Genomic DNA, 22,806 nt, shown 5'->3' on the forward strand with positions numbered 1-22,806 from the left:
TCCCTGGGGTCATGGTCCCTGAGGGCCTGACCGACTAGCCTCTTGAGCTTATCAAAGTCGGCTTTTCTGAAGTCAGGGACTTCTGTGTTGCTGACTGACTTGCTAGCTTTACGGCGGATGGTGAAGGTGATCAGCTCGTGGTCGCTGTCACTCAACTTACCACCAATCACTGGGTCCCCGATTAGGTCGTCCGCCGTAGCCAGTACCAGGTCAAGCAGCGCTTTGCCTCTCATTGGCCCATAGATGTGGTTCTTAAGGTGCATCTTGAAGGTAAATTCAGACTAGTCACACTTCAAATGAAGATATTTTGTTAAGATCAGGCTGCAGGAGGAAGCTGTTGTTAACATCAGAAAGAGACAAGAGTTTCTTGAGCATGTTATGAGGAAAGAGGAAATTGAAAGTCTGGTTATAATGGGAATGATTGAGTGACGGAGAGATCACGGAAGACAGAGGTTGACTTATATCAAGAGTCTAATGCATCGACACTGGAAATTCTGTATGCCCCAAAGAGAAGAGATCTGCGGAAGACTATGGTCACCAAAGTCCTGTTTGGATATGGTACCTAGAGAGAGTGAGATCAATACTATTCAAAATTCTAGCCTTATTTCAAAACAAAGATTTAGTCTAAGATATTCTATGGAGATAAGAGCCTTGTTGAACTCCTTTTAAAACATAGAGGGAAAGTTTGTTAGATGGAAAAGGATAATATCTGTCTAGAAGTATTTTTCACATTTGTTAGAAGGTTCAAACAGTAGAGAAAAAGTAGACATTAAAAAGAATTTCCCATGTAAAAAGCTTGATGAGTCGCCATCTAGATGTAGTTCATACGCATTGGATCAAAAGTATTATGCTCTATAATAGAGCCCTGAGAAAATCATGATTTTGTGGACTGTGCAGAAACCATGAAATTTGCCCCATGCTGTGATTTTTTTTCTAAGGGTCGCAAGCATAGGCGGCAGAAGGCTGGGGCTAATGGGGCTTATCCCCCTCAAATGCAGGGCAGCGCAGAGGGCTGCTGGGCAGCCTGAGCTTGAGCTCTGGACAGCTGCAGCAGGGGGAGGAGCAGTGTGTACAAACAAACACGGAGCCTGCACACAGCCAGTATTGTAGCCACACAGTGTGCAGGGACTGCCCACCACAGCAGGTGAGTCGGGGAAGGTGCATGGGGGGGACTATCGACGCCCTCGCAGTGAGGGAGGGAATAGGGCAGGAGCTGGGGTGAGTGGGGCCCTAGGGCAGGTAGTGGGGATGCTCGGAGCCCGGGCAGCTTATCCAGCGATGTGGGGGGCTCCTGCTGCTGCACACACCTCGGGAGAGGCCCGTGGGGCACATGCCCTCTGGATCTGTGTGGGATGGAGTAAAGGTCGGCTGCGGATGAGGGCTGGGCCCTGCGCCTTACTGCTGCTGCCCCGGGAGCCAGGTGTGGTGCACAATGCCATGAGCCTACTGCCACTAGATACCAGAGCCAGCTCCTGGGGCTGCAGCAGAGCACAGAGCCAAGCCTGCAGTGGCAGCCCACCTCTGCTCCACCCTGCACACAGATCCAAGGGGCATGTGCACCCCTTGCCTCTCCCGAGGTGTGCACAACAGTGGAACACCCTCCCCCGCACCCCTGGATAAGCTTCTCAGGCTCCAAGTGTCTTACCACCCACCCCAGGGCCCCACTCACCCCAGACCCTACCTCTGCTCCACTCCCTGTATTGATGTTGGGACCTTGGTCTGCCCCCCACCACGCCCTTGACCCTTTTCTGACTTACCTGCTGTAGTGGGCAGTGCTCTGCACACTGTTTGGTTGCAATCCTGGCTGCATGCAGGCTTTGTGTCTGTCTGTGCATGCCTCTCTCTCTCCTGCTGCAGCTGCTTGGAGTCCATGCCCAAGCTGCCCTGCAGCCCTCTGCACTGCTCCATGTTTGAGGGGACTAAGCTCCTTTAGCCCTGGCCTTCCGCTGCTTCTGACTGTGTTCCTGCCTGCCACACATGCACAGGTAAAGTATCATTTTTCACAGAATATTCACGGAACTACCAGGACCCATTTGCCAAGATCAGTGTTAGTTCCGTGAATATTCTGTGAAAAATGATACTTTACCTGTGCACGTGCCACAATTTTTTTACAAGAAATGCGCAATTTTCTCAGAGCCCTATCTATAATCATTAAGATTTGTGTAAGTACATACTGTTTGAGGATGAATGGGTAAGGGAGCAAAAAGAGTTAAGTCCTGGAAACTTAAAGATTGATTCTAAGTTCACTCAGTATTTAAAGACTATTTGTGACTTCTTTTTTGTCAACACTAGAGAATTTTAGAAGAAATTATTGCCTATGCTACCTCTAGTTTAGCTGATTCCTGCAAATACATGGGGAAATACTAGAATACCCAAAGTTGTAGGAGCTTGCAGCACTTTCCCTCATGGCTTTCCTTTCTTTAGTCTTTTCTGTCAAATCTCCTTATAGCTGTAGGACAGGGGTATCAAGCTCTTCCCATGCCCTGGTGTAGGTGCATACCGTGGGGGCTCCTTGATGGGCTGGAACTGTGGGGCCAGTGGCAACAACCATGGCAGCAGTGATGGTAATAGAACAGGCTGCCCTAGTCCAAGCTGCTTGCTGTGGCAGATGTGGCACAAGTGGCCAGAGGGTGATTGCAGCTGCGTTAGCACAAGTCTTGCTTGCTCCCCTGCCACTGAGGGCATGCCCACTGGGGTCCGGATTTTGTAACAGACACTGCCCACCATTAGCCGTGCCCCAGATTCCAGGGGAGGCCATATATGATGCTTCTTTTGTAACAGAGGGGAACAGTACATCCACTTTGGGAACACAGTGAATGGAACTACCATTCAAGTTGTTCAAGCAGCCTTCATGAAGTTACAATATAGATGTACTTATTTTATACACTTAAACCTTTATAACAGATAAAAATGCATCAAATATAATTGCAAATAGTTTATGTAAACTTTATAATATATTCTGTTTAAAAACAATATTAAGGTCACAAAGTTGATTCCTCTGTCTGAAGCTACAAGCTTTAGATAGGTCAAGATGGGTATCAAGAAGTTTTGTAGTAAGCTTTTCAAAAATAAAACCGAATCTGTGATTGGCACTGCTAGGGAAATAGCACATAGGCTGAGAAGTACAGAATTTGCAAAGAAAGCCACAAAGATTCTTCTTGATCTTGCCTTTGTTGATATGTTGGCTGTTTAGTAATCCCTCTTTCTGCTTTCTTATCTGTCCTTACTCTGTTCTTCGACTTTGTACTTTTACAGAGGTCTCTGGAATGGCAGAGGCTCACTTATGAGACTGCCCATGAATTGATCTGCTCATAGAGTAGAAATTCTAGTGCCAAATGTAGCTCTGGAAAGGCCAGGGATGGTTGCCAGGAGAGAGATACTTGAATACCCTTTGTCTCCAGATGCAAATGAAGAGACCTCTTGAGTTCTTTTCATACTTGCAGATAGATCTTTAAGAAGAGTGACAGGAAAACAGTTTAGTCATAAAAGCATAGGAATTGCCACATTGAACCGACTCATGGAATATCTACTCCAGTGTTCTGTTTGAGCAGTGGCCAGAAACAGATGCTAAAGAGGTGCAAAAAAAAAATCTTCTTTAGAAATATGGAATAACTTGTCCTTAGGAAAGTCTGCTTCTTAACCTTGATCAGTGTTTGTCTTTTGCCCTAAGGATGAGAGAAGAAATTCCTTATAAAAATATTCATAACCTATCTAATAGATCTAGATTATGTCTTTATTATGCATACATCAAATGCTCTTGTCTTACTAGGATTTTGGCATCACTGTCTTGTGGCTATGAGTGCCACACATTAAATATTTGCAGGGCAACAATTTAAGAATATTATTGCTTTGCTCTTGCACTGTCGATAATCTTGTATACCTTTCTTATCATGATCCCTCTTGCCATTGTCTCAGAATTATAGTTGGTAACTGGGCCTTGTGTGTGGGGCTTGTGGGTTATATCCACAAGTTTGAAAAAGGTTTAATTTTTACCTGCCTGTCAGGATAAATATGAGAAAGCTTGTCTCCTTTTTGTAGATGAGCAGAACTACTGCCCAATATATGGATTATGCAGGGTCAGTCAGAAAACTAAGCTTTTTGTGGATTTATCTGATTGTAGCTGTTTGTTTTTGTGAGAGAAGTAGCAAGAAATGTCACAGAAAGAGCAAAATAAGTTCTAGACATAGCAAGAAAAATCCTGTTAGCATGACTGAACATTTTGGGTAAGTGTTCTCCTGAAAAGGATTGGAAGCATCAGTAAAAGCAAACAAAAAAAAAAGTCTTTGATTTCTGCGTTCAGAAAAACTGGACTTTCTTGCTTCACAAAGTATGTAGAATGGCATCACAGAAATACATGACTATAATTGATTTTTTTCCATCATAAAAGCATCCCGTAAGACCCTGAAAATCTAACTAGCTCACATCAGAATGGGTTGTAGTGGTGTTTTGCAAGTGTGTTCTGTTCCCAAGGAGAGAGGATTAGTATTTTTCTTGAGTAAAGGTACAACATATAATGGATTAGCTAGCAGAATTCAAAGATGACCAAAAGGAAACAAAATGAGTTAAAATAGGAGTTGGGGGCTTCAGAAAAAGAACAGTAGCAGCATTGGGAGAACTTCTATGAAGGCATAACAGTGACTTACTGGATTGGGATGGAAACACCTGAAACAGCAGCTGTAGAGTACTCAGACAAATTAAGAAATTCAGATGCAAACTTTACTCCCAATCTAGAGCAATGAGAGATTAAGTGACTAGAAGCTTGACTGCTGTGAACCAGAAGTGCTTCCATTAAATGGAAATGGAGGCAGTACAAGAAAATTCTGGTTAACTTTTCTTGCAGAAAGAGATGAGCTGGGGACAAAGATTTTTGAGAACTAAGACATTACCTGAGAAGGAAAGTAAAGTTCCAGCAACCACAGAATAAGCCATCTTCCTGCATGTAGAATTGTACTAGCCAGGGAACTTGGGTTTTGTGCTTGTACAAAACCCAAGCACAAAACTGGCCTGGATGGGACAGGTTAGATCAGTGATTCTTAACCTCGCTGTACTCAAGTCACCCCTCCAAAACTTTTCTGAATTGAGTGGCACCCAGTTTCAAGAACTAACATATATATAAAAGTGCATACCTCCTTGCCGAAGGGGCAGGCAGTTGGGGTGGGAGACAGGCCAGGTAGGGACAAACCTGAGCCCATGCTTATCTGCTTATTTTCTCTCACCTGGCACCCTGTTATAGAAACATTGGGTTGGATTGTCTCACTTCAAATAATGCAAAATCCTTATCTTTAAGAAGAAAATTTCCCTTGGGGTCTTATTTGGCTCATTAACTTCATAGCTCAAATAAGTGTCTGAGAGTATGGATAGAACGAGTTCCTAACAGCCTTCCAATGTGCAGGACTTTTTAGTGATAAACCAAGAAAAGCCTCACCTGTTGTTGCTGAAGGTGAAAACTGATTGTTAGAAGGCCCTTTAGGCATAGCTCTGTGCCTAATAATATATATTATGGAAAAGGGGCTCTAATTTGCTTCATGACAGCATTGAATAAGAAAATATGAGGTATTGGTTAGTAAAACATGGGAAATAGCAATAATCAAATTAAGAGAAGCAGATCATTGAAATACCTTTTCTCTTGGGTGGGAAAAATGTTAATAATTAAGTTACCCTAAAACAAGAGCTACCACCTAGCCTGGTCCTTTGGGAAGGGAGACTTTCCCAAGGCTGCTGTTTGGGATCTCTATCACCCCATACAAGCCAAAAGTTACCCACAAACATTAAAACCTTGGCACGCAAACAGTAAAAGAGGCACAAGTAGTCCTCCTAACCTGTATACTAATGAGGGTATACAAAGAAGGAATACAGTTACCACAGTAGAATGTAACTATAGCTGAACCTGCATAACATAAGCAGGGTTATCAAGGAAATGAAAAGTACAGAAGTACACAGAACTAAGAATAGCAACTAAAAATTGTTTTAACCTGTCTCTCAATTCTTCTGTTTGTGATCGTACATTGAAGTATCAATACTGTCAACCATTGTGAAGGGAAGCTGTCTATCCCCAAATTAGTATAAAGGGAGCTTACTTTGTCAGATGGGGCCCTGGAATAAAGATTGTGCATGCCTGTCTCTTATCAAGAGAATTCCTGTATTAGAAAGACAAATTAGCATTCAGATCGGGCAATGGAAATGCAAAAATATATTCACACATTGGAGGATGGGTGTAGGCTGGACCCCCCGGATGTCTGAGCTTTTGTTTAGTTGTTCAGTTTCTCCAACAACTCAAGTACCTTATTCCCCAAACTCCCCAGGTTTACAACCACAGATATGCAGTCATTAATTATATGCATTTATCTATATTTTGATCGGCTATATTCAAATTTCTTTGTTTCACTGAAACTTTTGGGGCTTGATAGAACCAGTTCTATGATATGGAAAACATCACTTAGTTGGCATTTGTTTCTGTGACATTTACACATCTGGAAGGAAGGATTCCTTAACTCTTTTCTTCACCAGGGTGGAATGTTCAGTTCCATCAGTTTAGTTTGGTTAACTCAATTATGGTTTTCATTGACAAGGGTGCTTTCTTCTGGTATAGTTTTTTTCTTTTCTTCTAAGCAACCTAAGAAACCTAACATGCGTACATCTATTCAAACTACCTCTAATGCATGTGATTACATCAAGTATTCCTATTAACATGTATAAAACATGATATAGTATTTGGATTATCTAATTTAAAGGCTTTGGGCTCTGTTTAATCTGATCTGGTTCAGATGGACATGTTAATGGCTTTCTCTTCTTTGCTGACCAAGGTAATTGTCCTCAAATGCTCATGTTGTGGTCACTCAGGCCCCTGGCAGTTGTTCATTTAAGGGGATTTGGTCCCTGATACAATTGTGCATCCTACCGTACTACATATGTGTGGCAAGGTGTATGATTTTGGTGTTGGGATCGTGATCCTGGGCTCCCCCTGAACTGACAAGTTTCAGGCTGGTTGCCTGATTGTCAGCCTGTTGGGGGGGCACATTGCAGCTTGTTTTAGCACCTGTTTTTAGTCCCCAGATCCAGCCAGCCAGGAGCATTTTTGCCCCCCTCTCTCTTTTTTTTTTTCCTTTTAAGCACTGACTCTTCTCTCTCATGCTGGGCTGCCTGGCCAGGGTTTGTTCAGCTTGGGATTTAAAGTCCCCAGCTGGGGAAGCCCTTTGGCTTTCCCTACCTGCAGCATCTGTCTGGGCAGACACTGAGCTCTTGGCTACTGGTTACACATTAAATTTTAGGCACTAGGCAAACAATTTACGTAGACATTTTTATGGCTTGTTTTCCATTTCTTACCACCCTTCTTATTTATTTTGCTATTAACATGGTAATCTTGGCAAAACTGTAATGTGTAGAGGAGACCTTAAAAACAGGCTTTTGAGGCCTCCTGCTCCTAGCCACACTTTTGCAGCTTAACCCAAAATTTCTGTTACTCACGTCCATACTTACAGCACCAGTATGCAATTCCAGTCTTTGTATAATGGAGTATATATGTGAGGTAGAGACACTTATGCCAAGATCTCTAATGTGCCCCTTACAGTTGCAATAGTAATTTCCCACTCCTGGTCCTACAGTTCTGTCCCAGCTACACTGCCCCCTTCTTTGACTGTCCAGTGTCCCAGACTGCTCACCTTCAACACAAATGACTATTAAAGGGAGGGCAGGAAGATAGTGTCTGCATGTTCCTGGAAGGGCAGGAGGTGGGGAGCTGTGGAGGGTCACCTGGGCTAAAAATCCCAACAAAGCACTGAGCTGTGCTCCTGTTCAGATACAAGGTGATGCTGTTCTGTCTGCTTGTCAGTGTTGCTTGCATCCAGTCCCATTCTAATGATGGATCTTCAGTCAAGCTCATGTTTTCTTCTTCCTTTTTTTATGGCTAGCTCCTTTTTTTTTTTTTTTTTTTTGTGGACTCTGTGGACAAGCATTTTTAGCCCCTTATGCACTGTCTGTAAATTGCTGTAGTTGGCAACCCTCCAGGAACATATTCCTTTTGCTAATGCTTTTAACAGTTGGATACTAGTAAAGATAGTTGTAGTTGCAAAATTATGAGCCACTGGCTCACAACACCAATATAAGTACTGTGTTAATAAAGAAAAGAATCATGGAAGAAGCAGGCAAAACTGAGCTACCAGAGTTCTGTGCATATATGCCACTCTGCACCAAAATATTTAAATGTGGAACTACAGAACCATTTAAAATTCTTCTGCTTAAATGGAGAGAACACCAGTTTTTATCAGAGATGTTGGTTTTATTGCACTAATCTAGCACTAAACAGGTAAGTGTGGAAAACTGCTCCACTAAACAACCTCCTTGCTGTTCACTAGCTGGTGAGGAAAATGCATCAAAAAAGCAAAAAAATCCTTTATTCAGTTTTTGGACCTTACTTTTAGTTTTGGTTAAGAAAGAAAAGGCAGCACTAGATTTTGAATGGTCTGTACATTATTTGTGTAAAGGATATGTATCTCTTAACAGGATTGGATTAGATCCTGCAAGCTGTAGTAGGCTGTCTGGTTTCTTATACTGCATCTAAAGGGTAGACCAGTAGTTTTCAACCATACTGGACCTGATGTACCCCTCCATATCTTTTGTGACCTTAAGTGGCATCTAATTAAAATATCTATTTTATATTTTACAGTGCTTGTTTCATTGTTGAGGGACTGGGCAGTGGGGCTAGGAGATTAGCCAGGCCAGGACCAAGACCGAATCTATAAGCTTATCGGGGGTGACCACTAATATCGACGGAACGGTTGTTCACCAGAGCACCCCAAGGGATGACGAGGTCGAATGGTTATAAACTACTGCAAGACCATTTCAGGCTGGATGTAAGGAAGAATTTCTTTACTGTCCGAGCCCCCACGTCTGGAATAGCCTGCCATCGGAGGTGGTTCAAACACCTACATTGAACACCTTCAAGAAAAAATTGGATGCTTATCTTGCTGGGATCCTGTGACCCCAGCTGACTTCCTGCCCTTTGGGCGGGGGGCTGCACTTGATGATCTTCTGAGGTCCCTTCCAGCTAATGTCTATGAAATCTATGCTTATCTCCTTGTACCTTGTGTGGTACCCTCATTGAGAATCACTGGAGTAAGCGTTGGCAAGGAGAAACAGAGATAAAAGCTGCTTTCACAGCAGGACATATCTTGTGACAGTTAGATTTGGCAATTTTGGTTTGTGCAGTGCATGTTTGAGAGGTGTTGCTTGGTGTGCTTCTCTCGAGCTGCACTTCACACAGAGACATGGGTCTCCACAGGTTCCAGTGTGGAGGTGGGGCTCCTGGGCAGCCCTACACAGATCCATGCCTATGCATAAAGCATGGGTTGGTGTGGATCCTAGGGTGGAGGTGTTGGATTATGCAGGTCCTAGCATGGCATGGAGGCATGGGTACCAGGGATTTCCCAGGCACTAGGGACCCGCACAAGCTTTCTCTGCTTTTGGAGATCCTGTCCCATGTCCTAGAGGCCCCTCAAGCACCTGGAGCAAATGGATATCTGCCAGAATAAAATGGAGCATAATATTACTACTTCTTGTCGCAGCCGCCAATGTGGCATGATGAAAGATAGGGATGTCTATTGGCTCACCATTTCTACCTCCATAAAAATTCTTATGGTGGCTCCAATATGCTGTCATGAAATGTCTGTTTCTACCCTAGAGACCCCCAAATATCAGTGTAGTATGTGACTGGAAAATCTTGTGGTTAATGCTGGCAATTTGGAATGTGGCAGCCCCGCAGAATAGCACAATAAAAGTTTTCTGGTTATAGAGGGAAGGGTTAGTTTAAAAAGAAAGTATTTTATAGATGAGTAAGAGCAAATGGTTGAGGCGTGAGTACGAATGTTAGCTGGCTGTACCAGATAAATTGTTGAACAATGTTCTGAAGTTGTGATTTTTAAAACTACTGTACATTCTAGCATTGTAAAAAGTTTAACAAGTTAAGAGTTTCCATTAGGTAAAATAGAGGCAAGATTTAGAAAGTTTGTATAGGAAGCCTAATGGGTATATTGCAAAATGTGTCTTTTCCCCTAGGATAGGGAGATCTCCTCTGATGCAGTGTTTTGTTGGGGCACTAGTTGTGAACATGCTGTTTGACATATTTGGGTATTTGCCATGGATAGTCTGGTAGTAAATATTTGTTGGTAACTGTGGACTAATTTTACAAATTGGTAGAGGTTATCCAGTAAAACCAAAAGGGTTTAACAGTAATAGAAGTTCTAGTGAATAATTTCTTTCCCAAGGGAGATTTGAAAATCAAAAGAGAAATTTTGAATCCAAATTCTTTAGCTGTTTGTGAGAGTCTTTGTCTGATCAAAGCCCACACTTCAGTCTGGTACACTCCTTCAGTCTGCTGAGGTATTGGAAGATCTCTGAGACAGTGGTGGGTACCTCTTGTAGAACTGCACCAAAGAGCCTTGGACCAACTTTTTACTTTTCCTTAAAGTGCCATTTTATAAGCTATCAGTGAAGTTATCCACACTTGGCTGTAAACAACAACCCTGTTGAAACACTGGCACAAAGTTCCTGAAGAAGAATTAGATAATTTGGGCTATGTAAAAACTTTACAAACATTGAAAAAGCTTATATGTTTGCCAGGGAAAGCTTGAGTATAAACCCTGATATAATGAACAGCTCTATATTTCAAAGTTGTATGGGGAAAATGTTTAAAAAAAAAAAAAAAGCGCATCTATTACGGCTATACCTTTTTTGGAAAAAAACCACCAGGAGCCCCAAGCTGGATGAACATAGAGAAGATTTCAGTGCAGAGATAAATAGGCTATAGTTGCATGTTCAGATTAAACTCAAAGTTAATGTAAGGATAGCATTCGTTTTTCAATAATGGGTTTGTTTTCAACAGTTTTTAAGTTTTTATATATATATTTATATAAAAGGAATTTAAAGTTTTACTACTGCTTCTCACAGCATTTGAGCTGTTCATGATGATGATGTCTAGGTCTTTTCATGGGTGGTTATATTTAATGAAGAATCCAACAGACTGAAGTAGTAGTTTTAATAACTTGAAAATGAAGGGAAATTTAAAATTTCACATTTTATTTATTACAGATGAAAATTTTAGAATAAAGTAAAATATTAAACATCCGGCAGTTGCATTACTGGCTTTTAAGGGTTATCAGACATATAGATGAATATGTAAGAAGCTGTTTTGAATCTCCAAAAGCAAATTAGGAGTTTATTTCATATGAATTCTAAAAGTAGTGGTTAGAGAGGGCATGTGTTAAGCTTAGCTCTTGTAGCACTTTTCATCAGTAAACCTGGCTTCATAAGCAATGAATATTTTCAACTAACTCTTTAATCTGAAATATTGTAGGTCTTCCCTTACTTGTTCAAAGAACAATTGCGAGAACCATAGTACTTCAAGAAAGCATTGGAAAAGGTCGCTTTGGAGAAGTCTGGCGAGGAAAATGGAGAGGAGAAGAAGTAGCAGTGAAAATATTTTCTTCAAGGGAAGAACGCTCATGGTTTCGTGAGGCAGAAATTTATCAAACTGTTATGCTACGTCATGAAAACATTCTTGGATTTATAGCTGCAGACAATAAAGGTAAGTGAAGTTTTTAATTTTTTTTAATAACTTTTCACTATTTAATGACTGAATATATTTATTTACATGGGAATAAAAAATGTAAATGTCCGCATTTGGGTATTTCCTCTTTGATATTTATGACACTCTTATTTCTACAAATCTAAATAAAAGGTACAGTTACATTTGTGTTATTAAATCTATTTTAATTATATAAATATTACTTGTTGTAGTATTTACCTAGAAAATAGAAACAAATCTAAGATCACGTAGCTAACATTCTGCCTAGTTGTTTTAATTTGCCTATGCAAATTAAGCATTACATTGGAATAGGATTGTCTTATCCAGTCAGCTCAGTTCTGCTGTATAGTTGCTGATGTATGTCTACTTCTTCAGTTATCTGCTCAGTATGTAAATTCCTTTGCTCTGATTTTTTTTCTACTGTGTTCAGAAAATCCATACAACAACCGGGAGCTGCATCTCGGTTTAAGTCCCAGTTCCTCCTTCCATTGTGGCAAGCCAAGACTGTCCAAATAAGAAATATTTGTAAAATTGAAAGTTTGCTTCCAACATTACATTTGTTACAGAACTGATTAGGAATCCCACTTCATTTCTTAACAAAATAAATAAACAGTTTTCTTGTAAGATCATAAATTTTCGTACAGAGGTGCTTTTCTGCTTCATCCTCATGTTTTTTTCTTTAAATGTAATATATTAAATTCTACCAGTGATGCTGTAGTCACCACTTGGAAAATGCCAGCAATTTAACTTCATCTTGTTGTTTTGACAGCAAAATAATAGAGCAATTCTCATATTGTAAAGAACTCAAAGACCACAGCAGAACAGAATGTTCTTGATGCTATGAATTCCTACTTTGCATCACCTGGGTTGAGAATCTCTGAACTATACTATATGGTAAAGTGTCTTTAAGGCCACATCACTTAAGTGTTTCAGCTGTGCAAGGGATTGGACTAGATGATTGTTAAGGTTCCTTCCAAGCCTATACTTCTCCTACACAAGGATGCAAAGCACATTTCAAGGACTTTCTGTTATGAGTAGTCATATTGTTAGCATGAAACAGCCAGGGACACAAATTGCTTTTTCTTTCATTAAGGACGTGAATATTATCTCATTTCTGAATAGGTTTCTATAATGTTAGATTCCATCTCCCCCTTGATCCTTCTCTCTCCCTAGTCCATTTTAACCTTTTTTCCTACTTGCTATTTGCCAACCAGGAAAAACTAGTGCAGTAACATTCTATCCTATTTTCTATATTGAGACTTGAGGTGCTTTTCTGCTGTATGTATTTCAAATCCAAAGGTAGCACCATTTTTATTATATTGGGTACTAAAGCATTTTAATAGCTTATAGGGCTGTGCGAAGCTTTGGTCCCCGAATTCAGTTTGGCAGAGATTCTGCCCTATTCGGAGAATCATAGAAGTAGGGTCGGAAGGGACCTTGTAGATCTTCAAGTCTGACCCCCCCGCCTGGGCGGGAGAAAAACTGGACTCAAATGAGTCCAGCCAGGTAGGCATCAAGCCTCTTCTTAAAGACCCCCAGGGTAGGAGCCAGCACCACTTCCCTTGGAAGTTGGTTCCAGCTCCTAGCCGCCCTAACTATGAAGTAGTTCTTGCGGATGTCTAATCTAAACCTACTCTCCAATAATTTGTGTCCATTATTCCTTGTTATGCCAGGGGGTGCTAGGGGAAACAGTGTCTCCCCCAAACCCTTCTGGTCCCCCCTAGTGAGTTTATAGACAGTCACCAGGTCCCAATTCAGAGATTCAGCCACCGAATTGAATCGGGATACTCTTTAATCTCTCAGAATCAATTTGGCAATTTGGATATAGACACAGCTTTAAATGTTTTGTTTGTTTTTTTTACATACCTCAAGGTACCAAGTGGCTCATGAATGCTGCAATAGTTGGGTGGATGGAGTGTGTCCCACAGGAGCGCGGGGGCCTCCCCAGCACACTTGGCAGCAGACCCAGAGATGGACAAGAAGCACTTCTGGTCCACTTCCAGGCCTGCTGGGGAGCGTGCTGGGCCCCCCACCCATACCTCCCGGCTTAGCAGCTGGTGCCTCCTGGGTCTTGGGGGGCACTTGGGGTCCCCCCATGGCTGATCGCTGGAGGGTGGGGGTGCCCCCCCCCCCCCCGTGTGCTTAGCGGTGGACCTGGAAGTGGCCTGGAAGTACTTTCGGTTCACTTCGGGTTCGCCAGTGAGGGCGCTGGGACATCCCTATGTCCCCCCCATGCTGCTGTAGAATGCTTCATCCACCCCACCATCGCAGTGTTCATAAGCCATGCCTGGTACCTCGAGGTACGTAGAAAAAACATTTCAAGCTGTGTCTATGGCCAAATCACTGATTCTTTAAATCGGCATCAAATCTTCAGATTCGGATTCAGCCAAATCGAATAGGGGACAGTTATCCAAATCAGTTAATCGAATCACTGTCCCCTATTCCAGCTGAATCCAAATTGGAATCTAATATGGCCCATTTCTCACACCCCTAATAGCTAACTGAGAAAACCAGTGTATTTCTTAACAATCAAAATGGTTCAAGATTAAGTATCAAATTACCATGACTATTCAGTATAAATTATTGGGCTAATTTTGTGATGTTACTACTGCTAAGGCTAGATGGGGCCTCTAGGGCCATCAAGTCCAAGTTCCTTCCATTCACAGACACTTTACATGGTTGTCTACAAGTACAAGGAACAATAACTTGGACTTCAAAAACAACCTACAAAATGTCACAGGTAAACAGGAGAGGATAGAAGGCACTGCCAAAGAGGACTCCTGACACTGCAAAGATGGGGGACATAGTTAATATATTTTCTCAGAAGATCCTAGGAAAAGGACCATGCCCCATGCTACAGTGAAAGGCAAAATTGTTCACAGTCCTTGCCAATCTGATCTGAGGCTAAACTTCCTTCTTGACCTCAAATTTGGCAATCAGTATGCTTATAAATGGGAGAGCGAGATCCTTCAGTCGGGAACCTCTGGGATTTTAGCGGCCACTGAAACAACAAAGCACGCTAGTCAAAAAACCCTATGTCCTTGGAGGAAAGCAAAACCCCTGCTTCCCCACCCTTCACCAGGGAGCCTGTTACACTGAATTTAAACTGTGGGTGAGAGGAGATTGACTAGTAAGACCATTCCAGTCACAACTTAAAAGCTTTATTAGGATATGCAAAAGCAAAGACTTATTTGTACCAATAAAGACAATGGTTATGTAGCTTTGAATTCAGGGAAGAAATAGATCCGCTGGCCAGATCCGTTTCTAAGTCCCTGGGGACTTCAGTTGGTATACTGAGCTTTGGACAAGTTTGGGGGTTCATTTTTTTTAGCCTATGGCTAATATTTATAATGGGCTGGCTTTCATATTCTAATAAGTGGTCTCTGATTTGGTTTTATTTAAATTTCTTTGTTTCACTGAAACTTTTAGAACTGGATTGAACTAGTCTTTTGTCAGCTTGAAAGGCTTGAGAAAATATGAAGGGAGGGCTTCTTACCTCCTTTTCTTAACACTGACCTGTTACTACTTTGCTCTAGTTCAGGAGTGGGCAATTATTTTGGGAAGATGGCCACTTACTGAGTTTTGGCAAGCCATCGAGGGCTGCCTGACAGGTAGTTCAGGGCAGATTAATATTAATTTTCTAAATTTTTTAGGGGCCCCGTGGGTGGCCACTAGAATGGCCTATGGGCCGCATCTGGCTCCTGGCCCACATTTTGGCCATCCCTGCTCTACTTTATGGTCTTTCCTGACACGGCTGCTTTATCACGTCATCTAAGCATTTTAATAAAAATACGTCTGTTATAGGAAAATAACATGTAATACATTTGGCCATATACTACTTCTGATTATTTTAAGATGAAGTCATAATATAATATTTGGTTAGACATGTTGATGGCATTTGCTGAATCTGCAAAGATTCATACTGTTTTGTTCAGGCACCGGCTTTGAGGCCTGCCGCTGTTTAGCCACCCTTTGCAGCTTGTCTTTGCTACTTAGGTTAAGCTTAGCACAGCTTACTCTGGGATTCTAGCACTGGCAGGAGCATCAACATGCTCTAATCATAAAGGCCAGCTGTGGCCAATGTCCCAGTGCCTCAGAGGAGGGGAAAACCCATGCCTCTCCCCCCACCTTCCCCCCCTTCTCCAAGAAGCCTGTAGCACTCCTGATGTGAGTAACTTTCTTGACTAAGTTTATGACCAGTAAAAGCTCTGCAGCATGGGATTACCCAACCTTTTCCACATTACAAGAGTTGCCTTTGTAATCCAACCTTCTGCAGGCACATGATTCCATTACACGCAAATGATGTGTCAGAACCCCCCTTTCTATTGTACCATCCCCTGCACAAACTCAAGTCAACTCTTAAACAATTCAGCTTCCCTACTCTCACCATTTTGCTTAGAAGGCCATTCCAAAACTTCACTCCTCTTGTAGTTAGAAATGTTCTTCTCCTATCCAGTTAAAATTTTACCATAGCCCGTTGATTTTATGTCCACTTGCTGTTCAGCATAGAAAGGTCTTTCCTTTCTTAATAATCCCCCACAAATGTATAGAGTTACCATATCCCTGGTCAATCTTAGTTGTGCTAAAATAAAGAAGCCAAGCTCCATTTAATCATCTTTCATAAAAAAATCTCCATTGTTATAACCATCTCCATGGCCCTTGTTTGAACTTGTTTCAGTTTCATTTAGTATTTTTTAGCATTGCAGACTGGAACTGCGTGCAGTATTCTAAACTGCCTTTACCAATGCCTTGTACAATTGTCTCTACTGTGTAGGCCCTAATACATCTTGGATGCATCTACGTGTGCACTTTAAAGCAGAACAGACTAATAAGTTCCTCAGTAAAGGGTCATTGTCTACACATGTGCCAGTATCAGAGCTCAGTAAACTAATTAACTGTCATAAAATAGGTCTTACGGCACAGTAGTTGACTGCACTGAAATGCACATGTAGATGGGGTATAAATTGCACATCGTCAGCCCAACCAGTTGGGGCCTGCTCCACCCTGGTTCAAGTGGCTGCTGTTCTAGGCGCATGTGTAGACGCTGCACCCAAGAGCAGTTCACTCTGGCTTGAACTGCTCCAGAGTTTATTGCTTCATATTAATTGCATGTGTAGATGCACCTAAGATTGCATTAGCCTTTTCCATGGATGTGTTTCATGAGTTAGCTGTCCTGTGATCAACCAGTGTGCCCAGGTCCCTGACCTCGTCATTTTTTTTTTTCATTTTGCGTGCCTCCATATTATTGCTGAAGTCCTTATTATTAGTCCACAAGTGCACAAGATCATAATTTTGTACTTCATGCTGTTAAACTTCATTTCATTTCCCAAGATCATCTAAATCTTCCTGTTTAATAGTGTGGTACTCTTCTGCATTGATGATAACTCCCAATTTATTGTCTTCTACAAGTGTTATGAGAACTTTATTCCAGTATCAAGGTCTCTTATAAAAATGTTAAGTGGAATAGGTCCTAAGACCTATTCTAATGACTAGAATAACATTTAATGTCATTAAATGACAATTCTAATGATATTTGTTTTCCTCAGCTGGCTTGGGTTCTGAGAGTTCACCTGAAGGATTGCACATGTTATTTGCTGTGCATCAAAAAATAATAAATGTAGCCATTAGTAAACGTATGTTTTAATACAGATATTCAGGCTATGTCCTTAAAAATAAAAAAGCTGAGAAGCGCTACTTTATTATAGTAACATACTTGGATATTGATTAAATGTTTATTTTTACCATCTCTCAAGCTTATGTGAACACTAACTTAGCTTTATTTGGGACCACCTTTCTTCTTTGTGAAAAGGCAACAAAACCATCATGTTGTTTACTTACTTGCAGGGAATAAACCAGTGGGGGGAAAAATATGAAGGGAGCTAAAGAAGTCTATATAATGACAGCCTATTTTCTTTTCAGAAATGTTACGTTGGTATCCAGAACAGGGGAGGAAAGTTGTAATTCCTCTCTAGGCAAGGATAGAGGCCGTTCTCAGAGTCAGGAGGTCTGGATATTTGTCTGTTGCAAACATTTTTGTAACAAGTGTCTAGTTCTGCAAGATGCTGAATGCCCTCTAGGGACAGGCAGTTATTTTGGGCTGAGGGCCTCCTACTGAGTTTTTGGCAAGCCATCAAGGGCCACATGACAGGTAGCCAGGGGCAGATAAATATTAATCTTCTAAATTTTTTTAGGGGCCCTGCAGGCCAGATAGAATGGGCTGGCGGGCCACATCTGGCCCACAGGGTGCATTTTTGCCCACCCCTGCACTAATAGCACTGTTTCATGAGCCACTTACCTTTCCAAAATAAATTCTTTAATCTGTGTTTTTTCCGTGTGTACAGTGAGGAACATACATACTTTCACAAAAGACTAGAGACTATAATATAATTCACTTCACCTCACCTTTTAAGTGCCTTATCATAATTGTTGTGGCTTTCAACCTTTTTAGAGTAAAGACAGCCCCTCAATAGATTCAAGACACCCTATGGAAAATTTCAGCTCTTAGTTTTCACCCATTTTTTCTAGAAAAATACGAGAGCCATTTCTTCTCTTCTAAGGAACTCAGAAAGACCACAGCAGGTCAGAATGCTTTTAACACACAAGATTCATATTTGAAATCTCTGGGTTTATCTTGTGAATCATGTTTGCACATGGAAGAGTGTTAGTGTTGTGTGTCACCCCCTAGCACCCTCGAAAGCATCTCAGTGTACCACAGAGTACCGTGGCATCCTGGTTGAAAATCACTGCATTATTGTATAGTATGGTATGTAGGTAAGATTGTATTTAGCTGCAAGATATTAACACCAAGAAGAGATTACTTGTTTCAGATAATATCATGGGTATAGTTAAGGTTTCTGTTTCCTTCTAAGATCTTTTCTCCCAAATATTTATGTGGTGTTTCAGTTAAACTGGGCCTTGGGTTCATCAGTAGTGGTCCTGTCCTAACATCCTACTTGTTCCACTTCATCTAGCAGAGAATGGTGGTCAGATGCGGATTAGGCTTTTTATCTCTATATCATTGTCTCTTTCTTTCACCCCTCAACCTCCTTTTTAAATCCCTGTGGGAAGGAGAGATTCTTAGGTTATAATCTCTTGTCTGGCCTTTTATCTGAAGATAGGATCGTAATGTATCGGCAGAGTAGGCAGCATCTTGCATCTCCTTGAAATATTCTCCGCCCTCTCCTCCCTTTGGAAATGGAAACTTTTTGAGGTTCTACTCATTAACATATACGTTCAGAGAAAAAAGGTTGCTTTTCTTGCTTGTCATACTTAGGATTACATAAAATAATTTAGGACAGTGCACCAATGTTCTTGGTTTAAAGAACTGGTGCTATGAGTAATGGGGAAATTGAGTTTTCACTTGTTTTTAGTTGTGCATTACAGAGACACACACCAATTACTGATTTAGCAAGCCATGTGCTTGTGAACAAGGGCTAAAGGCCACTTCCATCGACCAAGCATTCTGATTCACGATTCAGAGCTACAGACCCTTTGCCCTTCTATCCATCCCTCAGCAGGCCCTCAGTGCTAAGCACTCTTCACTGCTATGAGTAACAGGGAGGTTTGTATTAACAGGACTAAATTAAGAAATAGGGGCAGTTTTAAGAAAGCAGGATTTTCCTATAATAAGGGCAATGTTGTGCTAAAAAATGCTTGTGATGCCTTAAACAGAATGACTTTTATAATAATAAAATGTGTCAGGGAAGTTAATTGAATGAGAGGATTGCTTTGTCTGCTTAAAAAGCATTTTTAGTGATGATGGCCACGTTTCTAGGTCAAACGAGGAGAAATTCCAGTGAAAACTGAAAGTTCTAGGTTCTTGCTCTGATTTCCTGTCATAGTAATCTTTCCATGGTTTTAGAATCATAGAAAATTAGGGTTGGACAGGACCTCAAGAGGACATCTAGTCCAACCCCCTACTCGGAGCAGGACCAGCCCCAACTAGATCACCTCAGCCAAAGCTTTGTGTAGCCAGGTCTTAAAAACCTCCAAAGATGGAGATTCTACCACCTCTCTGGGTAACCTGTTCTAGTGTTTTGCTACCTTTCTAGTGAGCAATTTTTTTCCTACTATCCACAGAAGACTGGTAGGGAGGGCATGCAGGGCACATCCTCCCCCTCCCCACAAGATTGGCCCCCCAAAGTGGGGCAGTTATTTTGCTGCACAGGCCAGCAGTGTGTTGGGGGGAGGGGGCACAGAAGTATAGGAGTGGATATGGGGCTTTTGGCCTGCCCTCAGGGCCACCCACAAATTGTGGCCCTTCCAGACGCAGGAGGCACCAGTCAGCCCTGCTAATATCTAACCTAAACTTCCCTTGCTGCAACCTGAGACTGTTACTCATTGTTTTGTCATCTGCCACCACTGAGAACAATCTAGATCCATCCTTTCTCAAACCCCCCTTCAGGTGCTATTAAATCCCCTCTGTCTCCTCCTCTTCTCTGGACTAAATAAGCCCAGTTTCGTCAGTTTTTCTTCATAAGTCATATCCCCCAGCCCCTTCACCATTTTTTGTTGTCCTCCCCTGGACTCTTTCCAGTTTATTCACATAATTTCTGTAGTGGGAGCCCAAAACTAGACACATTACTCCAGATGTGGCCTCACCAGTGCTGAATAGAGGGAAATAATCACTTCCCTTTAACTGCTGGCAACACTCCTACTGATGCAGCCCAATATACTGTTAGCCTTCTTTGCAATGAGGCCTTATTGCCCCCAGGTCCTTTTCTGCAGAGCTGCTGCCAAGCCAGTCACCCCCCAGCCTGTACTGGTGCATGGGATTGTTCCGTCCTAAGTGCAGGACCTTGCAATTGTCCTTGTTGAACTTCATGAGATTCCTTTGGTCCAATCCTCCAATTGGTCTAGGTCACATTGAATCTTGTCCCTACCCTACAGTATATCTACTATTCCCCCCCCTCCCCTGCCCCAGCTATCAATGCTCAGTTGTTTTTTTAGAGGGGAAAAAAGCCTGTATAATCTTAAATTTAATTGCTTAACTTTGGGGTTAGGGAAGCATATCCAGTACTCTAAATCAGTGATAGCTAAGCAACAGAATAATTTGTATTTCCTCGTGCTTGTTGTTTATAGATCTCAGAGTACCGTATTTCACCGCATACAAGTTAACATGGTGTATAAATTGACTCCATTTTTCTGATTCAAAAAGTTTGGAGTTTCATAGGTCTGGTGTATAAGTCGACCTAATGTTTTGGATAAAAAATATGGGGTTGACTTATACCAGCACCTGCGTGTCTTCGCTGTGGGCCGTGCGCCCGAGGGGGGTGAGCATGTGCCTCAGAGCCATTCTCAGGGGATGGGGCCGGGCTCAGCACTCAAGTGGTATGGTGCTGGCTGGGCCATGGTAAGCAAACGCCAAGCCTGGCACTGCTCACAGAGGATGGGGCTGCTCCAGCCGAGCATCAGGCCTAGCCCTGTCTGCTGTGAGCAGCATTGGCGAGGCCAGCCCTGTCCCCGGCAAACAGTACTGCACTTAGCTGGTGAAGCTGGGTTGAGCAGCGCCATTCACAGTGGACAGGCCTGGGCATGGCACTTGGCTGGCATGGCCCAGACAGTGCTGCTCGCACACCAGCTGAGCACCAAGCCTGGCCTCTTCCCTGTTCCCATCCTTGGCGAGCGGTGCCAGGCTCAGTGCTTGGCTAGCACAGCCCTACCTGCGAGTGGCACCAGGCTTGGCGTTTGACTGGTGCAACCAGGCAACACTGCTCTGGCCCCGTCCCCTTCAAGCAATGCTGTGGCACATGTGCACCCCCTTGGGCCCAGCCCACAGTGAGGGTGTGCAGGGGCCAGTATAAGTTGAGCTAAGTCTGACACCTCTCACAGGTGATGGTGATACAGTATATAAGTTGAGGTTAAATTTTAAGAGAGAAAAATTGGGCTTCAAAACTCAATTTATACACCCAGAAATACAGTAATTGTTATTTCTATTTCTTGGGCCATTTAGTGGTAGTAAAAGATCTGGATTGCTTTATTCCTTGTTCTCTGCTCTGATTTGGACCCTACTGCCATCAGAACAGGGAACAGCATTTCTGAAAATCCATTCACAGTCTCCAAATATTCTCATTGTATAGTGAGTGTTATTGTTGGGATTGTGGGACACTGCTTTGCTTTGGCCACCTTTTGTTTTCATTTTCTTTGTTTTGTCTTCTGGTACAAATTACAAATCTCAACTTGGGGTGGAGACTGAGAGGGTGTGTAAAAAATAAATAAATAAATAAAAATTTGGACTGCTATTTGTATTGTTATTGTAGTCATAAGTAAACAAAATTATTTGGAATAAAATGGCAAGCTGGGCTGTGTGGGCTGCTTGCCCTCTGGGTATGAGCAAGGGACTTGTACATCAGTAACTGATTCAGAGAACCAAAATATCAGATCTTCACATGATCTTAGTGATTTGTAGCTGGTCTCCCAGAAAGAATGAGGAAATATGGAAAGAGGAGAGTTCAGCTGAGCAAATGGTGAATCATTTTGATTCCCAACTGGATATTGGAAAAGTTATGTGAAAGAGAAGGAAAAAAAACTGAGGAAGAATTTGTGCTTCTGGCAAGTTTTTTTTGGGTTATTTGGCTGTTTCTCTACCTTGTCTTAGAGTATGAGCAGTTTGTAGTAGGGGCTATCATCTGTTTGTCCCATGTCTTACGCAGGTGCCTCAGCCCTTGGAGAGACCTTTAGGCATTTTTAGAATACATATTACAGATAAAAAGTAGAGGTGCACCATTACATCAGTCGGAGATCAGATCTGTAGCTATGTAAAGAAAATTGACTGTATTGGAAATCAGCCCGATGCGGCTGATAATTTGGTTGACACATGACTGTGAGTGCGCACAGCTGCAGCACAGCATGCATCCAGTGAAGAGCAGAGCCCAGCAGTGTGGAGAGCTGTGTGCAGCTGGTAAGTCTGTTGTGGTGGAAGGGGCATGGGGGAGAGGCAGATGAACACTCCCCATGGTGAGAGAGGGAGGGGGCAGGGGCAGGCGCTGCCCAGCCGGGGCAGGGCAAGGTGCGGAACGGAGCCGCAGCTCAGGGGGGGACAGTTCCCACTGCTGCATGTACCCTGTGGGGGTGGGAGTGAGGCAAGCATGTGTCCCGGATCTGCACAGGGCAGGCTGCAACTGTGGGCTGGAGTTGGAGCTGCACTGGGCTCTTCTCAGTAGGGGCTACCCCAAATTTCACTGTAGCCCCGCTCTCAGCACTGCCACCACGCACCTAGGTGCAGCCGC

The 22,806-nt window shown here is 42.5% G+C and overlaps 1 protein-coding gene across 1 annotated transcript in view; it reads left to right on the top strand.

Moving 5' to 3' along the window:
- Positions 1-22,806, top strand: part of TGFBR1 (transforming growth factor beta receptor 1) — a 56,206-nt gene that overhangs the window by 7,258 nt on the left and 26,142 nt on the right. The window contains exon 3 of the mRNA XM_019536356.1: positions 11,348-11,578. Within this exon, the coding sequence (XP_019391901.1) occupies positions 11,348-11,578 (231 nt within the window). The remainder of the gene's footprint in view (positions 1-11,347; positions 11,579-22,806) is intronic.

Source organism: Crocodylus porosus, unplaced genomic scaffold (assembly GCF_001723895.1).
Source record: "Crocodylus porosus isolate Cpor-Errol unplaced genomic scaffold, CroPor_comp1, whole genome shotgun sequence".
In the NCBI taxonomy this organism is placed as follows: Eukaryota; Metazoa; Chordata; order Crocodylia; family Crocodylidae; genus Crocodylus; species Crocodylus porosus.